The sequence below is a fragment of the Melanotaenia boesemani genome, chromosome 8, assembly GCF_017639745.1.
Source record: "Melanotaenia boesemani isolate fMelBoe1 chromosome 8, fMelBoe1.pri, whole genome shotgun sequence".
NCBI lineage: Eukaryota > Metazoa > Chordata > Actinopteri > Atheriniformes > Melanotaeniidae > Melanotaenia > Melanotaenia boesemani.
The window spans coordinates 17,083,099-17,110,983 of record NC_055689.1 but is presented as its reverse complement, the minus strand read 5'-3'; the positions used below and the strand labels follow the sequence as shown (position 1 = coordinate 17,110,983).

Below are 27,885 nucleotides of genomic sequence, written 5' to 3'. Positions count from 1 at the left end.
GTAAAGACGCGGAGGCAGGGGGGTGTACAATTAAGAGCACATTGTAACGTCCTTGCGTTGCCTGCTGTGGCGGAAGAGGAGTGTGAACCGAGAACGCAAATGATTGTCGGTGGTCGAGAAGAAGATACACACAGAGAGATAGGACTAGAGAAAGAGAGAAGGGAGGGCATCACTCAAGATGCCTCGTTTTAGCGTAATTTGTCCTGCAGACTGTGCCCTTCCGGCGTTTTAAGGGCTACTGTGAGCCTACAGAGAGAGGCTGGCTGGCTACGCTATGCTGCCTGACCCTGCTGTGTTGTGATAGCGCTGTCCGATTGTTTGGATTGAGGAAGGCTCCCATCAACCCAAATCAATGAGGATTCTGAGGCCATTCCTTAAGAAAGGAGCGCATATGCTGCAGTGTTTCTGTGGACAACGATCGAAGTCGACCACTATCAACGACGGTGAGAGACAAACATAGCTTTACAGCTGTCTTTGCCTTTGCATGCTTTCTCTCTTGAGTGATAGAAAAAGAAAGGAGGATGTAAAGAGAGGGGAAGAGGAGGGGGGGAGTGGTTTTATTAAATACTCGAGTGTTTGAGTAACATCTTTCGAGTCTGCAGTGGAGAGAGCCTCTGTCCCGAGTTTTGTGCAGTCTTTGCTCGCCGTGGTTGGCAGCCGGCAGTCAGCATCAAGCCGCACTTCTCCTGAGAGGAGAGGTTTTCAGATACTTCATCCGACCGAAATATATTTTAACATGAGCACTTTCCATTGCTGCATCTGAAGCTGCCAAAAAACGGACAATGCAGACATCAAGACAATAAACTTTAGGGGCCAAGAGAGGCAGCGTTCTTTGAGGGCCCCAAACAAGCAGCGCGGTTCAGCACCATGGATAGCGCCATAGCAGATGCTCTCCAGGGCAGTGGCTCAAACTTTTCCTGTCAGGGTTTCTTTGAATACATTTATATCAAACTTGATTAACTTATTATGCTTTAATGTAAGGAATCACTTTTGGTTTGTCACAGTATCTGAGTATTAGAAACTCAACATAAAATGACCTAACAACATATACCCTTTGTGGATAATTGGCTTTACATGCTATTTTAAAAATAGTCTCTTTTCATCATAAGTACAAGTAGAATTTTAATGCTCATAAACCCATGAAAAGTCCCCAAACGTCATTTTGACACAAGCTACTTGAATGCATTTTAAAACAAGCATTTAGCAGGAAAATAATACCTTCTTTTAAATAGGACTTGCTCTGTAACCAACCACAACAGAACATACTACTTTTAATGATTTTAAACCCGAGTAATATCTATATACACACAAAGGCCTGTACACAACCACCACTTACCAGTGTTTGGCTACATGCCTAAGATCTCTGACATGTCCTCTCTGAGGCAGTTGACTGCATTGCTACAGTTGTTCACTCATGACATAACTCTACTATCTCAAAAACCAATAAATAACTATATAGCTTCACAAAGCAAAACAGAAAGCTGCTTTTCTGAAAGACAGATGCAACACCTTCCTCTGTTGCCTGCTGTCTCTTGCAGTATCTCAGCTCTCAAATTCAGGGCAGACAATTAGAAACTCCATTAAGCACAGTTGATTCCTCTGAGGTAGTTGGACCAAAAGCAGCATGCACACTGGGATCTGTAGGACACTGATATAAAGTACTGTCAGTCCTTATCCTGCATCTTCTCACTGTTAGATAAACCTTATGACCTCAATCAAAACTTTATGAGTCAGCTCATTGGTGTTGACAAAAAATGAATGAAAAGTGTAAAAGCAGGAATTTTGTTAGAGCTGTTTTAGATTGCACTGTTTATAGACCCAGTGTAAACTCTGATCTTTTACAAACTTGTCATTTTCAAATTTGAGCTAATATTTATTTATTAGTTTATTTATTAGTTTATTTATTTGTGAAATCATGAAAAGAGTTACATTTCAAATTTTGTAATTTGGAGTTTTTCTAGGATACAGATAATGGCTCATCAATACTTAATGATAATTCATTAATGTCTCTTTTGCTTTTCACATCTGAAATAGTGGGAGTCACTGTTTAAATGGAGAGGAGGGGCCTGAACACGACTGAATAAATGAATGATAGATAAGTGAGTGATGGAATGAATGAAACATTGTCCATCAATCCCAGCGAGAAATTCTAATGTTGTAGCAGTATCAGTTTGCCCTTAGCTAGTTTCATTCAGCATTATTTGCTATTCAAATGTGTTTTAGCTTGTACAAGTTCATGTAGAGCAGGTGGAACAGAGGGTGCTTTCCACATCTTCCCTTCCATGCAGTATACTAAAATAGTCTCTGAGGGATTCCTTAGGAAAGTTGTTTTTCAGTATGCTTAAATGTTTGCACCTGCTCTCCTTTGTAGTGTCACGTTTGCACCTGGCTTTTCCTCAATTAAAGTTAACCTTGAAGATCACCAGCTGCTGAAACACTGGACGAAATTAAACACACCTAGTTGTGATAAAACTTTAAGTGTTTTTTTTTCTAGTATCATTTTAATGATTAATATTATGACATGTATTTACAAAAGCATCCAGGTTTGTTCCAGAATTGTCTAAACAAAAGCAAAACGTACTATTGGTTGGCATTCACATTCTTTAACTTTTTTCCCCCTCAAAGCACTATGTAAGAAATCTGTCAATTTCATCATGCTGGTATTGATTGAGCTTGATACTAGCCTTGGTATCGATACTATCGATATTTAGATCAATCTGCCCAGCCCTATAGGCTTCTACACACATAATAAATGCTGGTCTTGAGTCTGATGCACTCATGAACATTTGTTTGGAAAGCAAGTGTCTTTGCATGTTGCTGCACTACATGTATTTTAAAGGCAAATAATTTGTTTTTTCTTTGGCTCATAGATACATATTGAGCTCCATGCTTTGATCACATAAACTTATCTAATTTGTATGATGATTCACAGTAAAAATGTATTGACAGGGATGGTGAGCCACAAAATCACTTTTGTTCTCTCACATTTCATTTCTTCACCTCCTCCAAGCTTGGCAAGAAAGTTGAGCTATGTTACACTATGAAATCTAGCTCCGGCTATTGTGAGTCAACAAATCTGTGAGGTACCTCAAGGACACTCAGAAGTGACAAACTTCAGAGTGGGAACATCCACTTCTTTCTCTTTGATCACTCATAGCTCATTTTCTCCACAAGATGGCAGCAGACATAAAGAAGTTCCAGAGTTCCTTTTAACAGCAGTTGCACCTCTGGTTTGGCCACAGGGATACTGAGACTTTATTTAACATCATTTCAATGTTGTGCTGCAACATGATATTTCTATATTTAACAAGAAAATCTGGCATATTCGATCATCTAATCATATGGAAACTAAAAAACTTCAGCTCAGCACATTTTTAAACAGCAGACTTTATTTGTTTTATATCCATACTTTGTTGTAGACAGTATGATTAACAAAAAAACTGTAATTACTTTGTTCTGTGAGTGACTGCACCAACTCTAAGTCACAATCATTTCAAGTGACAATTTAGAAAAAAATAGATTTGTAGTGAATGTCACAGTATTAGTGTTTTATAGCTTGTGGATGCATGCTGGAATGAAGTGAAAATCAATTGTTTCTAGTAGAAAGAGAACGCCTAGCAAACCCTTATTAGGGAATACTTTATCTTTTTTCCTGACAAAGATATATGTTCCTGTCAGTAGCTCTCATAGACTACAAAGTCCCTCCCATCTCTGAGAAATTTCCATTGTACCCCATGGTACAGAAAAAAAATTAAATAAAAGCTGACTTTTTTTTATTGTAAAGGCTGACAAGTGTGCAGTACATCACACGCCTGCCTACAGTTAAAAACAACAAATATTCTATATGAAAAAATATTATTTACATTTCTTTATACTACAGTAATCTGATCATTTCAACCACACCCAACTCAGCAGAAGTGCAAAGCCAGAACAGATGAAGAATTTAGTTTTGGGATCTGACTGACTTCAGTCCTCATTTTTTAACATTGATTTTTAGTCTGTTTATCTCAATGTGGGAAACCAGTGATTTTATCTATCTTTTGCTTTTTTTTCCTTCCCTCTTTACTTGCTTCTCTGCCACACACACTTACACACACATATTACATTACAGAACATGCAAAACAATAACTATGATACCAGTTCTTCACATTCAGAACCCTCATTGAAAACTTACATAAGGACTGACATTCAGTAAAAAAATCTTTCATCCTCTGTCACTATCTCCAAGGATTTGGTTTGGATATGGAACGTCAAACCAAATTGCAGCAAAAACCTCTAAATGTTTCATAATGTTTCATCATGGGAACAGTAGAGGTTTGCTATGCTGCTGAGCACTGCTGCTTTCTTTCTTCCTTGCACAGCGTGTGTCTGTGTGCAATAACAGACATGATGCCACAAGTATGTTAGGGCAACTTAGAATATATGTTGTGTTTATTATTTAATCTGAGATATGTGCACATGCACATACAAACATAATTGCAAAGACTCTTAACATTCATATGCCTATACTTGAATAATCTGACATTCCTGCATTCCTCCATATAATGAAGACATTTTGAATTACTGCTGAAAGCAGCTGGAGGAAAATAATACACTGATTTCTTTGTGGCCCCACTCAGACTGGTAGTGTGTTCACATGTAGATGTGATTAACCCAAAAAAGTGTTTAAAAGGCAGTTTTTAAATGCAAGTTTTGCAGTTTGTTTTGTTAAGTCTTTATGTTTTGATGTAGCCTATGATGTCCATTTCATTTAGCCCTATGCAATTTCATACCAGTTCATATGTTGTGTCACTGCCTGAGTCTCGTCATTATATAATAATGTAAATAGAAGAATAAAAACGCTCACATTACGCTAAACGACAAACTCACTTGCATGCGAACCATTTACTTACGCAAAACACACCCAGCAGTCACCTCCTCCCGTTTTATGTTTGACCTGTTTTATATGCACACGTTTTTTTTAAATCACAGGGATTATCAATCTTATCTTGTACGACCCTAAATAATTTCTAATACCAACCTCAATCACGTATGATTGCGTTAAGAGTTGGAGAGGGAGTGAGGTGGGAGAGAGAAAGGGGTGGGGGGGGACCATTCACAGTGTCGGTGATGTAGCACACCGACTATGATCGTTCTGTATGCGCTGGCAATAAGGCTACTTTATTATTTGTGTGGTACAACGAAAAGCACTTTGGCGTGTGCTCGCCTCAACTAATTGTTGCTTTTCGACCGCGAATCGCTCCTTGCTGGCTTCAATTCCAGCTCTGCAGCATCCTTGCGGAGCAGCGCCTGCTGCCGATTCCATTTTCCAAGACTGCATTTAGAGGTGCCATCATCGACGGAACCGGAGACTGGCTTTACATACCTATCTGGGCTCCTACTCCGCACCCCGGATCATCAAAGGACGAGCTCATTGATCGATGTATACGGAGAAAACAATTTGAAACAACAGAGGAAGAAAAGTTAGTAGAGTTTTTTTCTTTTTTGTATCCACGCACAAGCGCGTGCTTGAGTTAACGTTGATGCGAATTACTAAAAGGCGCCAGGGATCCAGAGGACAGACTGGCGTGCAGATGAGGTGTCTTGCCAGTCAGGCGCGGCGCTGTTCACCTGGAATACCTGAAACTCTCCAATGACAACGCATCTGCATCAACTTATAAACACTGTTGCATGTTTTCACGGCTCATCATCGGCCCCAGTGGCCTTGCCAGTAGATTAATGTGAAATATAAGATCGATCACTGATCTTTAAGCCTTGAATACAATTTAAGCTCGAAGCTGCTGAACTGGGGTAAATGCCACTGTCTCCCTAGGTGGATGCCTAACGCGCAATGATGCACGGGACTCGAAGGATTTTCTGATCAGGATGACATTTGGTTGAAACATTCGTGGAGTCAACGCTCATATCTTTCCCCCCTTTCTATTTTTCTATTTTATTTAATTATTTTCACCAAGAAGCTGCATTAGGACCCGACCTCTGCCGAACTACACTCTCGCTTTTCAGACTCGGTTCGGGGAGATGGCTGCTATCGCCAGCTCCCTGATCCGGCAGAAACGCCAGGCGAGGGAGTCCAACAGTGACCGGGTCTCTACTTCCAAACGTCGCCCCAGCCCCAGTAAAGACCCCCGCTCTCTCTGCGAGAGGCATTTCTTGGGGGTCTTCAGCAAAGTCCGTTTCTGCAGCGGCAAGAAAAGACCAGTTCGGCGGCGACCAGGTCAGTGAACTAGATTTATTTTTTTCCAGAAAAAATAATTAAATAAATAAAATATTAGTAAGAAAAAAACCCTAAAAAAAAAAAAAAAAAAGTGTCTTATGTGTGTGTATAAGGAAGCGTCCCACCGCACCCCGCCCCTCTTTGGAGCAGCAGAGGCACTATACTGCAGTCAGGGGCTTCAATCCGAACCAGGGGGGAGTAGGTAGATTTTCTCCGCGGTGCGAAAAATTCACCTGTTCCATTATATTGTAGGTCTCCTTGTCTGTCGATTCACTGCACGCACCCCCCCCCACACACACACACATACACACATACACACATACTGAGCAGGACCTGCCCGAATGTACAGGGAATGATCTATATGTTGTGACAGTACACATTTAGATATTAGATATTCATAGTGATAGAGCTTTGATCAGAACAATCAATTATTCTGAAATAAAACTGCCACTGTATCTCAGCCAAAGCTTGACCATATTTTGCTTCCAAAGATAAAATAGCCCTAAATTACCCCTCCTCCCCTTCCCTCCAAATTCTCAGCCCCTTCAAACACATATACATAGGCAGGTTGAATACACTAAATTGAGCTGTTTTAAATGGCCTAATCCAATATTAATGCAGATTAGGGTATAGAGGAAGGATAAGTTGCACCGCAGTGCACCAAGGCTCTTTTGAGATTAAATGTTTTAATCGTAAATGTTTATTGCAGAGAGGGAGCTTTGCTGCAGTGAAGGGAGGTATAGCCTTTGTCATTAGGAGCTGTATTGATATACATAAAGGCTCTGTTCCTACCACAGTTTGTGGTACAACCTTTTCCTCTTGATTGTACTGGTTCTGTCCTGTTGCACGGATAACAACCTCACAGTGCAAGTCACCCCAACCGAAACCACCCAACATCCGGATAGTTCTGTTTAGTGATGAGCAACAGCCAGGTCCACTCAGAGTCCTGCAGACACACACATGAAGAATGAGGTAGTCTGACATAAATTTCTAAGGCTGATTGGGAGAACAAATTTTACAGTCACCCTGCCAGCCAGCCAGACAGAACAAAAACCCTGTTGTCCTGCACCCTTGTCAAACAATCTCTGTATCAAAAATGATGCAAATTGCAAGGATATAAAAAGACAGACAGACAGACAGATAGGCCTCCAGACATGGTTGGGCAGGTAGGTAATTCCCCTCACCTGACACACAGATAGACAGGCAAGCAGATAGATGCTGTATGTCCTCTATTTGATTATCCTACATTTCCACTGATGCTTTGCCATATATTTGCTTATAAACAGCCGATACACTGGAGAATATATTAATTCTGCCTGTTTAAAAGACTCTTGTTTTTCCTTTTATCCTCCCCCCCTCGTAAGATGCACCCTCGAAACCTCCACAGGTGTCCCATAAGGGCTGCAGGCTAGGTCAGTAGCTCAGCCTCCATTCGTGTGTGCTGTGTTTCTCTTCGTCTCCACCCCATCTCGCGCCCATTCCGATAACCCCCTCGGCCAGGGAGGGGGAGGTGGGGAGGGGTGGGTGGGCACCAGGAATAAAAGGGATGGGAAGGGCTGGGGGCTTCAACACCTGTCTGACAGCCGACGACCCTCTCCCTTGCTGATTTTCTTCTTCTTCTTTCATCCCTCCTTCTGTGTGGCTTTTTCTTCGGTTTTTAAGCTTAATTTTTGACCCTTTCCCTTTCCTTTGATAGCTAAAGTTCTCTTACAGCCAGTCGTCTTTTGTGCTCTTTGCCTCGTCTCATTTTGTTTCGTTCTCATTCTTTTTGTCAGTCAATGTTGGATCAGTCTTTCTCCCTGCTCCTCGTTCTTTGTACATATGTGTTGAGTAGTACTTTGTAAGTGTAGTAGAGGATGTTATTAAAGTGTATATTGGTGTATATGGATACGATGTGTTTTTTCTTGTCGAACACTATATCAGAACAGGTGATCATTCACCATTTCATGGTCATGATGCCATTTGTCAACGTACCTGAATGTCTTTGTCCTGTATTGGTATGAAGTAAATCTATTGTCGTTCTAATAGTCCATACACTCACAGAATGATCTTAAGTTTGCTGTCATTGAAAGACATTTTTCATGCACAAACATAAGCTCTATAAGTCTGTGTCTGCCTGTACAAACACACACACACACCCACCCACACACACACACACACACACACATGAACACACATGCACACACGCTTTCTTCTAAATGACTTGAACAGATGAGCCATCATCAATTGCCCAGGGTCCGTGCTGCAGTCGTAATTTATGGAAGTGTGGTTATCACGTGATTTACTGATGTGTACAGTCCTATGTGCTTTCACAGACACATAAACACACGCACACACACTTGCATTCTCTTCAACCTACCCATGATGGATGATGAAAGGCCTGTCTCAGCAATTGATGGCCCTAACCCAGGGGTAGGTGAGTTGGGAATTGATGGTCAGGATGATGTACAGTTGAGCAGACGTGAACCCACTCTCACAGTAGGTTACCACTTTCTGTGAACTCTCTTTTCCATACACTTGTCCCTTGTACAACGTAAATTAAGCTCTTGCGCCATTAATTATTGGAGTGATCAGCTTTCAAGAAAAGCGCTTGAAATCTGTTGTTTCTGTTTTATTCAGACCTGGCTACAAAGCATCACATACATCATTTATCAGAGCACCTATACAAAAAAGAAGAAGAAACCAATACCATATACCATTAAATTGTTACAAATTGCATGTTTGTTACTTTTGTGAAATAATGAATAAGAAACATACAACAGAGAAGAGCATATTTTTTTCAGTTGGAAATATGACTATATTCTTACTATACAACTCTAAGTGCTTTTTGAGATTTAGCAGATAGATGTATTTTGAACTTCACCACTGCCCTGTGAAGAGCCACCACGCGAATATCCAACACCGTATTCTGCTTTTACAAAAAATAAATAAGTAAAAAAAAAAAAAAAAAAGAAAAAGCTTGTGGACATTAGATAACACCAATACAGACTGCCTGTACATTTTCCATTCAATAAAAATTTTTTACGCTCATATTTTTTCCTGGTAATGTTGGGAGCTGAGAGGCTTTCATTGCCCTGAGCTAATTCTCACTTCCACCTGCTGCCTTGAAGAGTGGAAAGCTTTGAGCAAGAGCCAGAAGCCATGTCCCTCAAGTAGGTCGGTTCAAGGTTATCATAACACACACACACACACATATGGAAAGCTGAAAAAGTTTTAGTCAGCTTTTAAAATTCCAAGAAATACCTATAGAATCAGTCAGTGAAGAAGTGACCTGTAAAAATGTGTCTTCCAAAGGGAGCAGTTTTACTCAATGTCAGTCACTTTATCCCCAAAAAGCATACTTGCTTCATTCCAAATGAAAAAAAAAAAAAAACACTTTCATGTCAGAATGCATTAAAAGTGATTTTAAAACGAGTTTCCAAATGATGCAAAAGCAGTCATTTTTCTGCATTAGTTGCAATAAGCCAAATGAGAGAATAACAATATTCTCATTGATCTTTGGTTGTGGTATCCTCATTGTAAAAGCCTGCCAGTCATACAGCCTTCTAGTTTAGCCTCTTATGATATTATGTGGTGCAAAAGATGATTCATGACAAACCTTCCATCATCATATTATTGATATCCAACAGCTGGTAAGAGTGAAGCATTAAGTCTGAGATGTCAAGTGCTGTAAGTAATTTCATATGCAGGCTGCTGTGGAGGCTGGATTGTGCCACAAGAATGATTAGATTGTTGTTAAAAATTGTTGATAAGAATTCAAGCATATATTTTTTTTAGAGATAAAGAGCTTGTATTTATTTTTTTACAGTTCACCATTTTAAAGGCTTGAATATGTGATATAAAACCCTGCAATAAATGTTTTTAAGTGACTACATCAATTTTACGACTGTATTTAAGAAGCATGTAATTATTCTGCCAGTGCACTCCATCTTCCACAGCCAACCTACCCCATTGTAATTAATCATATGCAACATTTACATTTTCTGTTTGTGATACACTTCTTAGAGATGATTTCTGCATTTGAAGTAGCTTGATAGAATCATCTGTGAGTAGAATAGAAGCGTCTATTTTGTCACGATCATGAGAATGCTGTTCTGACATATTCTCGTGGGAATGGGGCTGTGGCTTTGTCGACGGCTGGTGTGTATGTGTGTGATGTATGCATGGTGTGTGCGTGCATGCATTTCAGAGCCACAGCTGAAAGGCATCGTGACACGACTGTTCAGCCAGCAAGGCTTCTACCTGCAGATGCAGCCGGATGGAACCATCGACGGCAGCAAGGACGAGAACAGTGACAACAGTGAGTGGAGCATTATGGAAGCTGCAGCTTTCTGCTTAAAACATTTAACGGCTGTGAGTCAGTTGGTTACATAACATTTTACAATATTTTATATACTTGATCATTTTTAATTCTTACGCAACTGATGTTGTTTGGAGCAGCCCAAAGGAACCAAAATGAGTTTAAAACACCCAAGTAAAAACTTATTTTCTGTACTTAAAGGCAGAGTTTTAAAGAGAGCTACGCAGCCAACTCCACAAGGCATGAATGCCCTCTTTTCTGCATCTAGTTATGCAATCACTGGGATATAAATGTGTCAAATAGTTACTCAAATGGTTTGTGTACTTAGCTTGTCTTTGCAACAATTTACGTTACACTGTATGATATTTATAGAGATTCTGCCATTAAAATATGTCATTTCTGAGCTTAATGAATTCCAATATCCCTACTGGGGCCATATTAAGGAAACCCGTTCTGCTGTGTACAGAGCATGACTGTAACTGTCAAATTGTGTTGATTGATAGAGCTCCAAAGCATATGTGATGATCACAGCAGAATGTCTTCCTGGAAATCACTGTAACCCCACAGCTTTGCTCCGTATCATAAAGATCTATCCCTGAACCACCTCCCTGCAGCATTCCACCATCAATTGACTTCCCGTTGTGGTACCAGTGAATAAATACTCCCCGGGGATATAGTCACCTTTAACATTTTGCTCAAGGTCCACATCCACAGGGACAGAAATGGGTGGGTTGGGGGGAGTGATTAGTTTAGCCTGCCTAGAGTCTTCCATATTTTAAAGACAGTCTTCTGAAATAGTTTTTTCTTGAAGCATCGAGGAGGAGATATATGTCAGTGCAGAATGGTCATCAAAGCGATAATGATGACACTCTCAGCCTGGAGTTAAGCCAGACAGGAAACCAATGACCTTTCTTTTCTAAAACATCCTGCCAATCTTGAAGAAAGTGGGAGCCAAAGCTCCTGGATGGTAGCAGTCATGCAGTGAAAAGAACGGCCTCTCCTCATCACATGTCACTTTATATTTTACGATGAGATAGCTCTTCAGTTAGAACTACCTCCAACATAAAGGTCTTTAGGACAAAGGATTACAACATAAGGGGAAGTAATATGCGACGTAATGCATTTCATCTACGCAACTTCAGCCCATTTCTCAGTTTAGAGGTCTCTGTTGTGTTATTAAGGTTATAGCTAGTGAGGGCTTTTGTTATATTTGAGGGTTTTCCCCACCTCTAGGTAATCCTTTGATTTAGCAGTCCTGCTGGCCTGGGGATGGAGGAATGCAGTGAATAATTCAGCCATAGCAAACTAAAAATACCACCTTCTCCGTTTGTACCTAATGAATAATTCTTTATATGAGAGGCCTCAAGCTCAGAGACAGTCTGAACAAAGACAAGAGGAAGAAGCAAAAAGCAAGAGGTGCTGCTAAAGGAATTTGAAGTGTTGTAAGCAGAAGATCGAAACAGAAAACGCAGAAGAAAATGGGCCACTGATTGAGAGAGACAGAAATGGACAAGGAAGATTTGGTATGCAGGTCTTGCACTGAACTATTGATTGCCCGGGTGGATTATTAGAATAATAGATTACCCCCACCCTTGAACCATGCCACCCTCTGACCTGCAGCATCCTCAGAAGTGGCAGATGGTTTACAGTAATTTATTTTCAGGGGGTGGCTCAGTGGAACTGATTGGATAGAGGAGCACAATGCTGCCTGCATACGAGGTGCAACATGAGCTCAGAATGCACGCAGTTACATTTTTATTATTTGCCATATTTCTACTAGGGCTGACAAGAACTGAGAAAAGGACACAACCAAACAGAAAATAGCTTTTTGTGATGAAAAATGCTGAAGATAAGTTAATGGAATTCTGCTTCAATCAAATCTCACTGCTTGATAAAATACAGCAAGTTGCTGCTTTCAGCCTCTGCAATGAAAGGAAAAATGACTTTAGAGGAAAGCACAACTTAGTGGCAGGGCTATGCTTGAATAACTGCAATAGGTTTGAAACATCTTTCAGTTAATGAACATCTATGTTCAGATTTAAACAGTTATTAATTTGATTGCCATCAGCTGATTGGTTGTAGTAATTATGTGCACACACTGAGACTATAGAAAGACATTGCTGGTAATGAGACACCTGCTATATCAGATATTCACTCTCCCTTTGTCTGGGATGTTTTGGATTTTGATAGATGGAATAGCCAAATGCTGTTTTTTTTTTTTTTAATAAATCAAGTAATATCTAGGCTCAGTCAGCATGTTAAAAACAAACCTACAACATCTGTTCAGTTAAATAGATATAAAAATTTAAGTCTTGGGTATATAAACTTTGCACAAAAAGTAAGGACATTTGGTTTAGTTGATTATTTTAATAATTAATAATTAATTATTTTAATTTGTAATTCTGGAGGATGGAGTTGTGTCCCAGGATCTGGAGATGGTATTACTCATTTAGATATGTCTGTCTATCACTTAGGTGTGAATCAGGTGCCAGTCATACATCTTTGACTGGCAGCATTTGAATCTCAAAAGAAGTGAATACCACATGGAGAACATTGCAAGGGACATGGCTCACTTTTAGGGGGGCACTACCCACATATTTAGCAGTTACTCATTGCATAGAAGCACAATCATTACAAGTTATATCTCGCTGTAAAGGTGACTAATGATACGTTTTACTAATGTACAATATTACAGCAAATGGTAATTATAAGAGGTGAGAAATAATTGACCAATAACACATTCCTTACTTTTTGTGTTTGTCAACTCTGTGTTTGAATTAAATGCACCTTAATTTTTCACACTGATCAGTGTCATCTGCTTATCAGCTTCAAAACATTTCATCTTCCTTCATTCATTTGGGAAACTTTTAGTTCAGTTCACTTCAAGTTGCCTTTCCCTCCTGCATTTTTTAGGTAGACCTCTCAATAAAACACAATGTGTTGAAGGGAATGGTAACAAGAAACATCAGGTTTAACAGAATATGAATAACATTTTAGCTGAAGTCCACAAGCTTTGCTATTACAAACCCATATTTATTATGTAAATTTCCAGTTGACTTTCAACAATATGTTACCTTATTTAATCTTAAATATTACATTTTATTACATTAACTAAATATGATCATTAGTAAACAAAAACAGTAGCTGTATAAAATGGTATTCCCTGACAAGTGTAGTGAGCTATTAGATTGATGGCAAACCCTATTGTTGCACAGCTCAGTACATGTTAATTGGTCTTCACTTCAGGGAGTTTGGATATAAACTTATCTACTTTTACTTCAGGGCTTGAAGCCATAGAGCAATAAAGAGAAATGCCACTGCATTAAGCTCAGTAATATTGCCTGATAGCTTCAAATCCAGGCATACACACAAAATATTTTATTACCTTTCATAAATAAACTGTTATGTGTAGGTAGATACTTTGAAATTATGTAAAATCTGCTTCTTTACAACTGTGACATACTGTGATAAAAAATACAGTCATATACTGTGAAATACATTTCAGTAAGTAAGTATCTGAAAATTACTAGTGTTTCTTCAGTCAGTATTTTAGTTTTATATCATATAATTCCTTGCAACACAGAACTTCCTAACACAACCAGACAGGAAGCTAAAGGTGAGGAAAAAATATCTGAAGACATTAATAAATATGTCTTCAAGCACAAATACTGCAACACTAACCAGATACATTTAGACAAGAGTTTCTCCATAGATGTGGAGATCTGTCCTTCACATTTCAATAAAGCCTAATGGCTTTTTAAACCTTTCCTGCTCCGACAGTAATCTTAAGGAATGCACTTCTTCTAGCATACCTGCAGGATTTGCCTACGAGCAGCTCAAGACTTGGAAGTTCAAGGTTTTTGCTTTTTTTGTGTGTTTAAATCCATTTTGTCTGGCCATTTGACAATAGAAGAGCCCCGGAAATCTCTTAACTCTCTCTTAACTTTTTTGTCAGTGAGGTTATTAAGGAAGAGGAATCACCTTCTGGATAGTCATCAGATACTCTAACAGCAGTCAGTGCAGCAGTAATTATGAAATCCATCAGCTGCTTGAGCTGAAAATAGAAAATCTGGACATTTAAAAGGTAGCTAAATGGAAGTTTCTATAACTTTTTTTCTGGCTGGAAAATTAAAACAGGAACAGCAGATTGTAATTATAGCAAAAATTGTCTAGCGGCCTGCCATGTTTTGTGATATATTGTGTTTCTTTTCCTCCCACTTTTCTAGACAGGGTGAAATGTGGATGGTGTGCCAATCATCAGACAAAAGCAGCAGCTATGAAAGCTAATGGAAAGAAGAATGTAGAAACAAAATGGAGAGAAAGATATAAAAGAAACAAAAAACAAATAGAAGAGATTAGAAAGCCCCAGACAACTAAATTTAAGGTGCTAATCTGCTTCTATACAGGCTTCAAGGGTATATTCCTGCTAGAGTGATCAGTGTGTATCACCCGCTCCAGTGGCCTGAGGGCAAGTTTAAATCATTGGCAGGCAAAAGCAGCACGTCGATATTTATTGAGTGAAATTGAATCTGCTCGGAGGACAGACCCATGTTGGCACGTCTCCACTTTTTTTTTCCTGCTGGCCTTATCTGATAGCCCCCATCGGCACTTGCAATGCAGTCTTTCTAGCAATACAGGAGTCCACAGGAGGTAAAGCGTTTCCCTCACACCCTCACCAAATCAAAGCTCATCAAAAAAAATAGTTCAGAATGTATATTAGGCTCAGATAAAGCATGTTCATAAACAGCATGATTTTCCATCAACACACCATCCTTTGCAACTACTGGGTGCTTCCTGTTATACATGTACCTCTGTTATGCACTAATGTTATTTTATACTTAAAAGGTGATATATACTTGTCTCATGGGCATCATATTGACGTTTTACTGTCAATGAGTGAGATCGGCTGGCCTAAATGCTTAAGAAATATTCTTCAAAACTATCTGTTCCAAGTAAAATATGACTATATTTCAGTATTTCATCTCAAATGCTGCAAACACTTTGCAACTAAACCAATTTTTGGATCCTTTAAAGGAGGCATATTTACCACTGTTCAACAGAATAGATTTTCTGCTAATATTAAAGGCCACTGTATCTGATAGACCACATTATATTATTACATAAAAAGTGGCATCATGCTAAATTATTATGTAATAACACTGACTCTAATCAGTCTTCTCCACTGAGAATTTTAGTCAACCAGCAAGATAAATGAATGAACTGTGGAAAGATGCACAGGATCCTCTGTCATCCTTTTTGTCCTCCTCTAAATTAGCTGTCGCCGGAAAGTTTTTCTTTCTGCTTTAGCAGTAATGTTTCACTATGAGGTGTCAGTGTTCCCATTGTCCTGTGCTGTTCACTTTAATGCTGACATATGGCCAAAGAACAGAGATCAGAGACTGTCATGTCTATAAGAGTTAAGTGAAAACTCAATTGTCCTATTCTGTCCTTTCTGCCTGATGTTGCTTTGTCTCTGCCTCTGTGTAACCGTGTGTCTTTTTCTCTCCACCCTCCCTGCCTCTGCCTGCCTCTGCTGTGCAGCCCTGTTTAATCTTATTCCTGTGGGTTTGAGAGTGGTTGCCATCCAGGGGGTGAAGAGTGGCTTTTACATCGCCATGAATGGCGAGGGCATGCTCTACAGCTCGGTAAGCTCTAGTCACATTGTTAGATTGTGCGAGCCCGTGTGTCACCACGATACATAATGCTTCATTTACACATGTTTTATTTTGTTCAGCTTGTTGTCTGTTTTAATATCCCATTGCAGCAAAGACTCAGCCCTTCCAAATCCTTTCATCTCTGCTCATTTCAAGAGCTCCTTAGATGTGCTTTTGTGTTGCTGCAGCACCTACCCCACCCCCCTAGCCTTTGAAGGAGCACAGCACATGTTTTATATTTAATTTAACATCAAGTTTTATGCTCAGTCTTTTTAACAAGGGCTTTTCCCTCTTTTACTGGCTACTAACAGACATTAATTTTGTGGCAGCTATAAACACAAATGGAAATAGATTTCATTGTGCCTTATTAATTTTTTCTTTTTTTTCCTTTCCATTCAGGATTCCTCTGCATTGCAGGAATCCTTAGATAAATGCAATCCAAGATGTTTTTTTTATGAAATTTAATTTTAGACAGACCTACCCTAGCATTTAAAAAAGAATTATTGCACACATTATTTGGCCAATGTGGGTAGAATATGCACAAGTGTGGGTGGACCTGGCTGTGGATGTCAGCTAGAGAAATGTCAGATTTTTTGCTTTCAGAATGGAGCTGTTCTTCAGCTAAGCCTGAGTAAAATGAGGTGTAAAGAGAGAGGGTGAGAAATGGGCTGGGGCATGGATGAAGGTATAGAGGCCGGACAATATCTTAGTTAGTATGGTTATGTAACTTCTAGTCTTGTGCTTCATAATCCAGTGGAAGATTGCTTTATTGTAGAGAGAAGAAGATGGGAGGGCTCTATTTCCCACAAATCTTTGCTGAGGGACTTGGTGATGGCTGTCTGACTGCCAGTCAACCATGATGAATGACTGGCAAGGGCTGAAATTCACAAACTGTCTATCAAACTTTCTCTACTCATAAATAATTGAAGGACACAGTAAAGACACTGTGATAGATTGTCCCCCAATATCTATTGATGAGGGAGCTGCTGTACTGTGATAAGAGAACTGTTTAAGGTAGGTCAGATAAATTGTATATACGATGCTTTGTAAACATCCCACTGAGTAGATAGCCTAGACAATGCACTTAATGAGAGCAGCAAAATGAGAGTTTTGCTTTACTTTTTGCAACTTGAGGACAACTTGGCAGATGTATGAGACACTCACAAGTTCAGGGAAGGACATATAGTAAGTTCTGTTATGACTCACCCAAGTAGATGAAGTCATTCAGATCTGAAGGCTCATAAACAAGTGCACAATTCACTGCCCCACTATGAGGTCTATAATAAACCCCCACCCACATGCCTAATTAAAGTTTAATCATGCCCAGACAGAGGTCTTTTCATTTATCAAATTAACTATATGTTAGGGACACTGATTGCCTCAGTGTCAAACAGGAGCTCTCAGATTACCATTCTAACCATATTTTTTATGGGTGCACAAGCAAACTTTTGACCTTCTGAGAAGGGGGAGATTTTTAATTTGAGCCACAAAGTGAATGCACTCGCTTCCCATACAGAGGAGATGCGGCGTTTTGAGTGTGAAGCATAGGAAATTGGCATTGGCAGGAGTGTGGGTGGTTGGCTGGATCATTGAGAAACCTATAAACAATGGAAAGGCAGACAATGCTCACAAACAGGGTAAATTAGTGCTCAAACTATGAAATAAAAGCATAGATGACGTGAGCTTTTTCTGCTAATCTCATTTTTACCTAATAAATTGACTAATGCAGATGATGAGAGAAGTCTTGAAAGCGTTTAAAGAGTACTGTTAAGGGAAGCATTTCTGCTCTTTATTCACACTTTAATAAGCGCTCTCGTGGAGCAACCACAGCTGGAAATGAAGTGGTTTGCTTTCATCCTTCATATTTATTCACACTCACTTTTAATTATATTTGTCCACGTCTTTATTGCTTTTGTCTCATCTGCACTTTTTCTTCCTTTGCGTCTTTCTTTCACCCCAGTCTCATTCTCTTTTGACTCTCCAAACTACAAAGTTTCTCAATGCTCGTTTGGTTGTCGTGTTTTGTCTTTGCTCCTTTCGAGTGCAAAGATGCAACCCCCCTTGGGACATAATTACTGTGGGATATCCTCCTACGTCTCCTAACTCTCCCTCTCTTTTTCTGTTTTCCATCTCTGCTTCTTTGCCCAGTCTTGTTAGTGAAGGAATGTGACAAGCTCTAGCTTCTCTGTGCTTCTCTGAGATGAATCTGTAAAAGTTGTGTTGCAGCTTTGAGCTACCGTTCCCTGAGTCTTCTTATGTAAGTGTCAGGTCTGTGGCTGCTTTTTAGATTCCCATTTATGATTGCTGGTGATGTGAGGTGTTATATGCAGTACTGCTTTTTTTTTTTTGGTGCTGGTTGGACATGGCTGAGTCGGGTAATAATGCTTATGTAGAGTGTTTAGCAATGAAGTGCGTGGGGGCTGAGCATCTACAATGAAGAGTTCCCTCCATTATTTATAACACACAATATGACCTACTTTACTGCACAGCAATAACCACTGTTCTCTGTTAGCCTCTGCTGCACATCTATCTATCTGTCTATCTATCTATCTATCTATCTATCTATCTATCTATCTATCTATCTATCTATCTATCTATCTATCTATCTATCTATCTATCTATCTATCTATCTATCTATCTATCTATCTATCTATCTATCTATCTATCTATCTACACTTGTGTTGTCATTACATACAGGTTTTGTTTGAGTGACAAATGATCATCTGTATTGGTGAGTGGGCTGTAGCTCTCTACAGTGCGTCACTCATTCTCTCTCTTGAGAACAAAAACATTTTGATGATATATGTGTGGAGGTTTGTGGTGCAATTATCCATAATATTGTTTATTGCTTAATGGGTTGAGAGAAAATAAATTAAAAGACTGTTTCTAAATCTTCAAAGGGTATTTGAGTGGCTGGTAACGATCAGTGTTTGATATCGTTGCTTGATAAGTTCCATAATGTGAGTCTAAGTTTGATGAATGATTGCCTGTCGCTCCTCTAGCAATCAGTCAGTGAGCAGCTATGTTAGTGCAAGTGTGCTTGTACATTAAAAGGTGCACTTTTGTGTCAAATATTTGCTAATGACAGGTAATGGATGGGAGAAATGTGAGAGTATGAAGGAAAGTAAAGAGGAACTATTTCCTTTGTGGCCTCTTGATCACGCCTAAGTGTTTATGATGTCTTTTTTGCCATTGTCTGTCACCGTTCTATTTGAAAGAAGGAAATGACAGAGCAGAATTTGTTCCAAAGAGATTGGCTTTTGGAATGAGAGTGAAATCTCACTCCAGGGAGGGGAGGGCAGGTATAGAGAAAGTGATAAAGAGAGCCTCTCAGTTGAAGTAATGTCTAGACAATCACCGACCTGAATGTTTCTAAGAATAATATAAGCTCTCTGGGAGATCCATGGAAGGCCTTGGATTGTCACAGAGGCCAAATCTGTTACATACACTGGAGTCTTAGGTGCATATTGAAATTTAGGTCCTACCTATATCTTTCACATCTGTATCTAAAGTCACAGGATGCCAGCAGCTACTGTGTGCAGTGTCAGAAAACTTCAGGATAAATACAGCTGAGCTCTTTTGGCATCACAGTCTCACATTCATTACATCTCGTTCTCCTTCTATGTTTTTAATTTTTTCAATTACACCCCCACTCATGCAAATGCAGATGCAATAGTTCTACTTACAATGTCATGCTAAACTACGAGAGAGAGGCTATGCACTAAAGACACAAAACATTAAAAAGATTTTTCTTTTACCCCACCTCAGCCTTATTTTGTTTAATTTCAACTTTAATATGGTGTAAATAGATGTGTTTTAGGATTTCATGCAATAATCTTCACAAAATAGTGCAGTTAGTGAAACTGAAAAAAATCCACTTAATTGGACCATATATTATGAATTGGTGTTTCTAGTTATCTCCAGTTGTAACCAAATCAATTAAGGCAAGTTTACCTGTCTGAAAGTGTCACATGATCTGAGTAGCCACCTGTTCTGAAAGGCCCCAGAGTCTGCAAAACCACTATGAATGGGGAACATTGAAGACCAAGAAGCTCACCAAAAAGGTCAGGGAGGGACCTGTAGAGAAGTTCAGTTTGGGATTGAGTTACAAAAACTCTGCATATCTTAGAGCATGATTAGATTTATTAATTAAAAAGAAAACCAAAAGGAATACAACATCATAACAAAACTGCCAAAGAAGGGTAAACCACCAAAACCCAAGGACCAGAGAAGAAGGCAATCAGTCAGAAGTGTAGCAAACATACCCTAGCCAACCCAGAAGGAGCTGTAAAGCTCTGTTGCAGGTACTGGACAGAGACACTTGAAGTTGTTTTCTCCAGAAAGCGCACCTTCATGAAACTACACTTAATTCAAGAAGACAAAAAAGTTAATCAAATGCACTCCAGAGCACCCAAACATGTGGAAGAAGCTATTCTGATCAGGCAAAATTACAGTTGAACTTTTTGGCCCTAAAATGTAGAGCGCTGAATAGCTTCTTATTCTTTGTATTTATGCTAAACTAGCCACCAGGCAGACATTATGCAATGCATGTCATTGTGATATCCTTAAAGGTAGAAAAGTCTGGACTATAAATGAGGCATTTCTAGAATTTCAGCAGTGATGTCTCATGTAGGAGGAGATTACTGCCTTTGGTGTAAACACTGGGTTTTGCAACTTTTTACATGCGCAAAAAATTGCATAATGGATTGAAGGTAAGGATATTCTCCAAATAATTAGAATATAACTTAGAAGAAACTGTGACTTTGGATTACAATCTTTTGTAAAGTTGTAATGTAAGTTGGTGCTAAAACAGAAAAAAACATTTATGTTGAGTCAACGCTTCGACTGCTGTGTTCACTCTGTCACAGATGAATATCAGTACTGTCTTTTTGTATTTTTTCTCATGTTTAGCTCTATATTTATACCCCTTATGAGGATGATTAAACAGTCTCACGTGCTGTGTTTCCCTAACAAGTCTTGCTTTTCTCCCTCAGATCACTGCAGAATATAAATAAGCATCCTTGTAATTATGAGCTATGTAAGCAAGTACAGCTTGTTACCTCAAAAATGTGACATATTTTTTAATGTCCAGCTTATTCAAGCTTATTTTGTGGCAGATAATTGACTGATTATATATTCTGGATGGAGAGAGTGACAGGAAAAACTAGTTGCTGTGCATTTTAATGTGTGACCACATGTGCATTGCACTAGTTTGAATGCACACATGTTCAGCATTGTGTATTTCTGTGCTTTTCCATGTTTGTGTGGTCCTATGTGGTTCACGTCTATTAAGAAGATATCATTAATCAGAGCAGACTGACCTCGTCTCTTCACCTCATATTTCTACTCAGTCATCCACAAACAAGGCACTTTGTCAAAGACTTCAAAGTCACTTACATTCCACCCCTATCCTTCCCAAGCCACAGTCAGAGTGATTTCTGAACTGCTCCCAAAGTTTTCATAAACACTCTCCTGCTTTGTCCTTGTGAGAAATTTTGGAGGGATGTATCAGCAGAGCCAAATTTCTGATCGTGAAGGATAGAAAAGTACAAACGTATGTGTGTGTGTGTGTGTGTGTGTGTGTGTGTGTGTGCTCGGCTTGATTTGAGCTCCAAACAGACGAAGAAGGGACAAAGCCTGCAGGTGTGTAATGTATCACTGTCAGACCTCTACCCACTCCAACACATATGTTCACACACCAACACACACACAGTCAGACAAGAGCAACTTGACCCCCCACTGCCCCAACAGCACACAAGACGTCTGCTATTTGACAGTGTGTCAGCAGGCCCAGATAAACTCAGCCACCAGCTCTCAATAGAGCTTGTTTCCCCCTCCTGCTGACCAGCGAGACGTTCCCACATCGCTGACCGTGTGACCTCACCTTCCCTAAGTCCTTTACCCAGCCTGTTCGGTACCGTCATCTCTTGTAAATAAGCAGGCATAAGCATAATCTGTGACATTTTCATGACTCTGCTGTACAATGAATGTAAACAGCACTGATTTTGAGGCTCATAAACAATTATGACCGAGCTCTGCAGGTCATCATAGCTCTACAGAGGTTATTAGTATCTTTCAAGAAATTAATTTTGCTTTTGTTGACATGACAATATTGAGTTATTTAGCAGTAAAGTGATATTTTACTTAAAGCAGGGTGGAGAAATGGATCACTAAAGATTAAATATTAGATTCACATCTTTGTGGTGGCCAGCTGTGCTTCTACTTTGCACATTTTATCTTCCGATCGATCTTAATTGTGGCCTCAGCTCAAAGAGAAAATCATAAAATAGAAATAAAGTCTGATTCTATTTAATCTAGCTGTGGTATTTCAGTAGATGGTTTCTTCTGTCCATTTCATTGTTTGTGCTTGTTGCCAAAAGGAAATCAAGTAGCACTACCTGTACTGTATTTTAGAGATGTTTTAAACATAATGACAATAAATTCACCTGAATCAGATAAGCGTATATTTATTCATGATTGTGCTTCACAACACATAACATTTGCTACTCTTACATCTAGTATTGAAGTATTGTAAAACCTCTGTAATGTTGGAAAACCTGCTGATCCAGAGTTATTTTGAATGCAGTATAAATGGACAGAAATGAATGATGAAATTTTCTTTCTAATTTTAGTAGGTTTTATGAATCAACATCTGCTTGTAAATTAAAAAAAAAAAAAAAAAAACTTTAACCTTAATTTAACCAGGAAGTCCCATTGAGATTAAAAACCTATGATTGGCCACGGGAGTCAGTTACAACCAAAGTAACAATTACAACAATTAACTGTTAAAATGAACAATTAAAATTACGTACAAATGATGAAAACAGTTACAAGTTGAAGAGGCTGTCTCAAGTGCTATCAGTCTGGATTTAAAGTCATTCAATGAAATTAGTTCTGTTAATTTCCTTGGTAGTGGAAACATGTATATCTTCCACTACCATGACACCTTAAACTCTTGTGATACTGTTTGTGGCTCGATTATATATCATCAGTCCAAGCAAACAAATCGTTGGTGTTTTCATTCGCCTTTCCAGGTCTTCCTACAGCTGTTTACTGACACATGCTTACCTAGTGTACACAAATGGTAAAGTAATATGTTAAAATATGCTGAAATTATTTCTGACATTCAGATAAATGCACCAACCTAAATGAGAGAAAATTGTTTTCTATAATCTAAATGCAACAGTTTATCATTTCGACAGATTATTCGTAGAGATCACTGTAAACCCAGGTCTGGTAAAGAGCTGCCCACAGCAGATCTTTGATTTGCATTAAAAAACGGGAGGACAATCGTGCTTAGAAAAATCCTATTAATTTGTGTACCAACCAATATGTTTTGGTGCATGTCTTCATTATGGGAATCTGAAGTAAATGTAATGATTCAAGATGACTTTTATGTGACTTATATTTAGTCCTACTTATATGACAGCACAAATAAGTTTAGGTCCCCACAACATGAGTAATACCTGGATAACACGTTCACATTCACAGACATAGACACAGTCACCTCCAGCAGGAAGCAGAATTTGGCTGTCAGTCAAATGGACAACCTTAAAAGGGCACAGAGCCCTGGAGGAGATATTAATGAATGAAATACAGCCCCAGCACAAACACACACAGAGTTAGTCTGCCAACACTGAGACAATCCAGAATCCTCGAAACCAGCTGTTGTGCATCACTGTATCTATTATGGACATAACATGAGTTCCCTTCCTTAAAACCGAACCTTGTTTCCCGGCTAGCAGGGATGAGGAATATGGGTGAAGAGTGTGGCATCCATCTTGTCAGCATAAATTAATCAGCACACTTACTCAACAAATAAAGATTTTGTTTGGGAAGTACAGATTCACATTTTTCTCCCTATTTTAAACACAGTGTCACCATTATCCTAATTAAAATTTTTATAAATTACCCAAATTAATTGTGGCTCAGATGGGGGCTGCATTAGAGTCAAGAGCTTTGTTTCCTATCGTTCACAACCATGGCATGTATCTGGCACCAGGCTCAGTCCTGACAGCAAGTGTGATATCAAGTTCTTTCAATTTTCCTCCTCATTCCTCTCCTCTTGTGTGTCCCCTTGACTTTCTCCTTGACTTACTGCCTTGATAATAAAGCTGAGAGATAAAAATCTTTCACCATTCTCTGCTGTTTTAATAACACTATAATTCTCATTACCTCAATTGTGTATGTGTGTCTGTGTGTGTGTGAGAGATAGAGTGCACACATGAATACAGTATGTCAACTGACCTTGGCAATATCCACATGCTGGCTATGTCAGCTGATATTTGGCAGAGTGAAACAGACAGTTTTTCATAATGAGTGTCTTCTGTCTCTTGAGTCGCTTTTTTATTTTTACGTGTGGCTTCGGTTATTGATTTGTCTGAGCTGACATGCACATATCTCTTCTGTGTATTCCCTAATCTTTGCACGTGTCCTTTACTTTTGCAGGAGATGTTCACGCCAGAGTGTAAGTTCAAAGAGTCAGTTTTTGAGAACTACTATGTGATCTACTCGTCCACTGTGTACCGGCAGCAAGAGTCAGGCCGAGCCTGGTTCCTTGGCCTCACTAAGGAGGGACAAGTCATGAAGGGCAATCGGGTCAAGAAGACTAAACCTTCATCACACTTTGTGCCCAGGCCTATTGAAGGTATGAGAATGTTTGTGGAATGGTTGGTTTTTTTCTTTTATAAAAGTAAATAATAAATAAAAAATCAGCTTAATGATATTTTTAATGTTTTGTTTATTTTGCCTAATGTTATGCATATACTTGAAGAGCTGTCCAAAGAAATTTCTGACTTTCTGTCCATGCATTAGCAATATGGTCAAAATGGATTTAAAAATTCAAAGCATATTTTTTTTTAATTTTTCATTTGGGCTCAGCAGGTTAGTGGTTTTAAAGCAGCATTCCACCTTTACAAGCCAAAACTTTTAAGTTTAATGAAAAAATTTTACTGTAATGTTTTAATCCTTATTGTGTGTGTTCATTATCAGAGGGGATATTAGGAGATATATTATCTTGGCTCCAGTTTTGGAGCTTGAAAAATTAAAGGCAGTATATATTGACATCTGCTTTTTTATTTGAACCATTTTTTAGAAATTGGTCTCAATATTCTAGCTTATTGAAGGTGCTAAAATGCTTGCGAACCCTCGCTCATATTTGTTCATGAATCTGTCATCTGTTTTCTTTTTTCCAATACAAAAAGAAGATAAAGTAAACCAAATTAATCAAATTATTTAAGAATATGACACTTAGTCACTTATTTAATTGAAAGTAATATGTAATTGTGAGATGGCAACATATCTTTAGACTGTTGTCTTTTGTAGGGCAGTGTCAACATCACAGGAACCTTAAACAATAAATATTTAAATGTGCAAACATACCATTTCACTTTTAACAGGTCCTCTAACTTTCCAAGGTAAGAGTGAAGCAGAAAAGTAAGCTTCTCTTTTTCCCTTGAACATCTCATGCTGAACAATGTCTCCTGATATTGTTTGGTAAACAAGCTTCTTTTGAATGTAAAGCTATAGACACTGAGACTGCTGTATGGACAAGTGATAGAACAATGAGGAAACTAGGAAACTAGAAACACCCATTTTGTGGAGATGTTACATAAACTGGCTGAAAAGAAGCATTAAACTAGACTTCCTGAGAAATTCATCATATGTAACAAAAAAACATTACTGGTCTGTAATTTACTAAAGAAATTAACAAGCCAATGTGCATTTAGGAGAAATGAGAAGGTTTATATTTGGAGAAAGAAAGCACTACACTCTCTTATATTCTTTATATAGGTGATATATACAGTATTGTGTCACTGCAATTATCCCTCCTAATCTGTACTTATTTTACTATTCCAGCTTCTTTTATGCCCCAATTATGTTTTTGAGGCAAATTTCTTTTAAATTACTCATGGAAAGAGTTATATAATGTTCCATATGGACTCATATGGCTTCTCATGACTTCTGAAACAATTTATTCTTAAAAATATAATGAAAGTTCATTGAAAAATGTCAGGACATGTAATTTTGAACTAATTACCATTATAAAACTGGTCATGCTGCATGGCAATGACCATAAATATACAAACTGTGGTGTCAAAGCATGGTTAAGTAAGAACAGAATTAATATCTTTGGAAAGTCAAGGTCCTTCCCCTAATTTATTATTCAAAGCAGATTGGAAGCTATACAGTACAGAGGAATAGGCTATTCCTTCAGTTTATTTAAATATTGCATTAAAATGCTCATTCACTTTTGCCACACACATACATATGTAAGAGTGCATAATTTTGCTCTATAAATAAATTACCAAGTGTAATATTTTCCCTACTTTCTAATTGGGTTTCTGTATCTACTTGTATTGCTAAAGAGAAAACACGATCAAGTTTTCAGTCCAATTTTGGCAAAAAAAATTATAGAAGTTCACAAACTTTTAAGCATCACTGTGCATCTCTGGAGTGCTTCTCTAAACCCATCACTGATAAGAGTATTAGAGTGAGCCGAAATTTGGCTAAAGCCTTAGATGTGCAACCTCTTTTCGTCAAAACAAAAAATGTATATTTATTTTTAAATCATGCTGACAGATCTGTCTATTTGAGCATCTATCTAGCTGTCCTGGATGCAGATTTATTTTTAAATGCCACCTGTTCACCTATCTGGTGAGATCAGGCTTCTTATCATGAAAACTTGTCAAACAGTGTGATAAAAAAAAGTGCTGATATAGCCCTCATTCTCTTTTTTTTATCCCTCTTAGCCTGGTATAATTGTCCCAACCTCAAGTCTGACCTTGTCTCTGTCTGCACACCCATCTTTTCAATCTGCTCTCCATTGTCCCCCTTTTCTGAGCACCTCCTATCTTTGTCTTTCCGTCCTCTTTCCTGCTTTCCTTCTTTCTCTTTACATCTCTGCCACAGTTTGTATGTACAGGGAGCCATCTCTGCATGAGATAGAGGACAAGCACCGCTCCAGGAAGAGCTCAGGGACTCCCACCATGAATGGAGGGAAAGCTGTCAATCAGGACTCCACATAGCACCGGGGTGAGGGGCTTCCAGCAGGGGGGATTTGGCCTCCTCTGACTCGGGGGAAGGGGCCAGAGGAAAATTTACCATCCCCTCTCTAAAATACGCACCACCATGCCCTCTTTATAAAAAGAGGGTGCTGTGACAACAACAAGGAGCTATGACTGTACAACCAAGACAACAAAAACTGAACTATTGCCTGTGAAACCCTTTTAGATAAATTATTATGAAATTACAATGAAATGCGAGGGTATATATCAGCCTTTGTTGCACAATGGCTGATATATATATATATATATATATATATATATATATATATATATATATATGAAGGCACTGTCAATCAGGACTTGACCAACATTTTATGCAAAAAAAAAGAAAAAAGAAAAAAAAGAAAAAGCTGTGATAAAGGAATGGTGGATGGTGGTCTCCCGTTACACAAAATAGAAATATGTCATTTCCAATTTACGCTGTGAAAAACAAGCTTTAATACATGTTAAATTTTAATACAATGATTTCCCCGACCTAAATGCTATTGCACTTTCATATGCTTTACAGTTTATTGTTGTCATTTATAAAAATACCATTGGCTTGTCTATTACTATGAATCTGTTGGGTATTTTGTCCCAGTTACTGTCATGTTAATTATGGTCTGAATTTTATTTTTGAGATAGAATCTCTCACATTGCTATGTTTTTTCT

At 38.6% G+C, this 27,885-nt stretch overlaps 1 protein-coding gene across 3 annotated transcripts; it reads left to right on the top strand.

The window, feature by feature from the left end:
- On the top strand, positions 1-27,623 carry fgf12a (fibroblast growth factor 12a). 3 transcript variants are annotated; one of them, XM_041991927.1, is made up of 6 exons: positions 5,124-6,214; positions 7,579-7,626; positions 10,404-10,514; positions 16,056-16,159; positions 24,617-24,815; positions 27,080-27,623. In XM_041991927.1, exons 1-6 carry the CDS (start codon positions 6,019-6,021, stop codon positions 27,193-27,195), a joined length of 774 nt encoding a protein of 257 aa, XP_041847861.1. In that variant the 5' UTR covers positions 5,124-6,018; the 3' UTR covers positions 27,196-27,623. The 3 variants fall into 3 exon arrangements, with proteins under 3 accessions (XP_041847863.1, XP_041847861.1, XP_041847862.1); XM_041991929.1 differs by lacking the exons at positions 5,124-6,214; positions 7,579-7,626 and adding an exon at positions 1-443; XM_041991928.1 differs by lacking the exon at positions 7,579-7,626.
- Positions 27,624-27,885: the final 262 nt, after the last annotated feature.

Coding starts and splice junctions, on each gene's coding strand:
- fgf12a (XM_041991927.1), top strand. CDS start 6,019: ATGGCTGCTATCGCCAGCTCCCTGATCCGGCAGAAACGCCAGGCGAGG. Junction 7,627..10,403: donor CCATAAGGGCTGCAGGCTAG/GTCAGTAGCTCA, acceptor CATGCATTTCAG/AGCCACAGCTGAAAGGCATC. Junction 16,160..24,616: donor AGGGCATGCTCTACAGCTCG/GTAAGCTCTAGT, acceptor TTACTTTTGCAG/GAGATGTTCACGCCAGAGTG.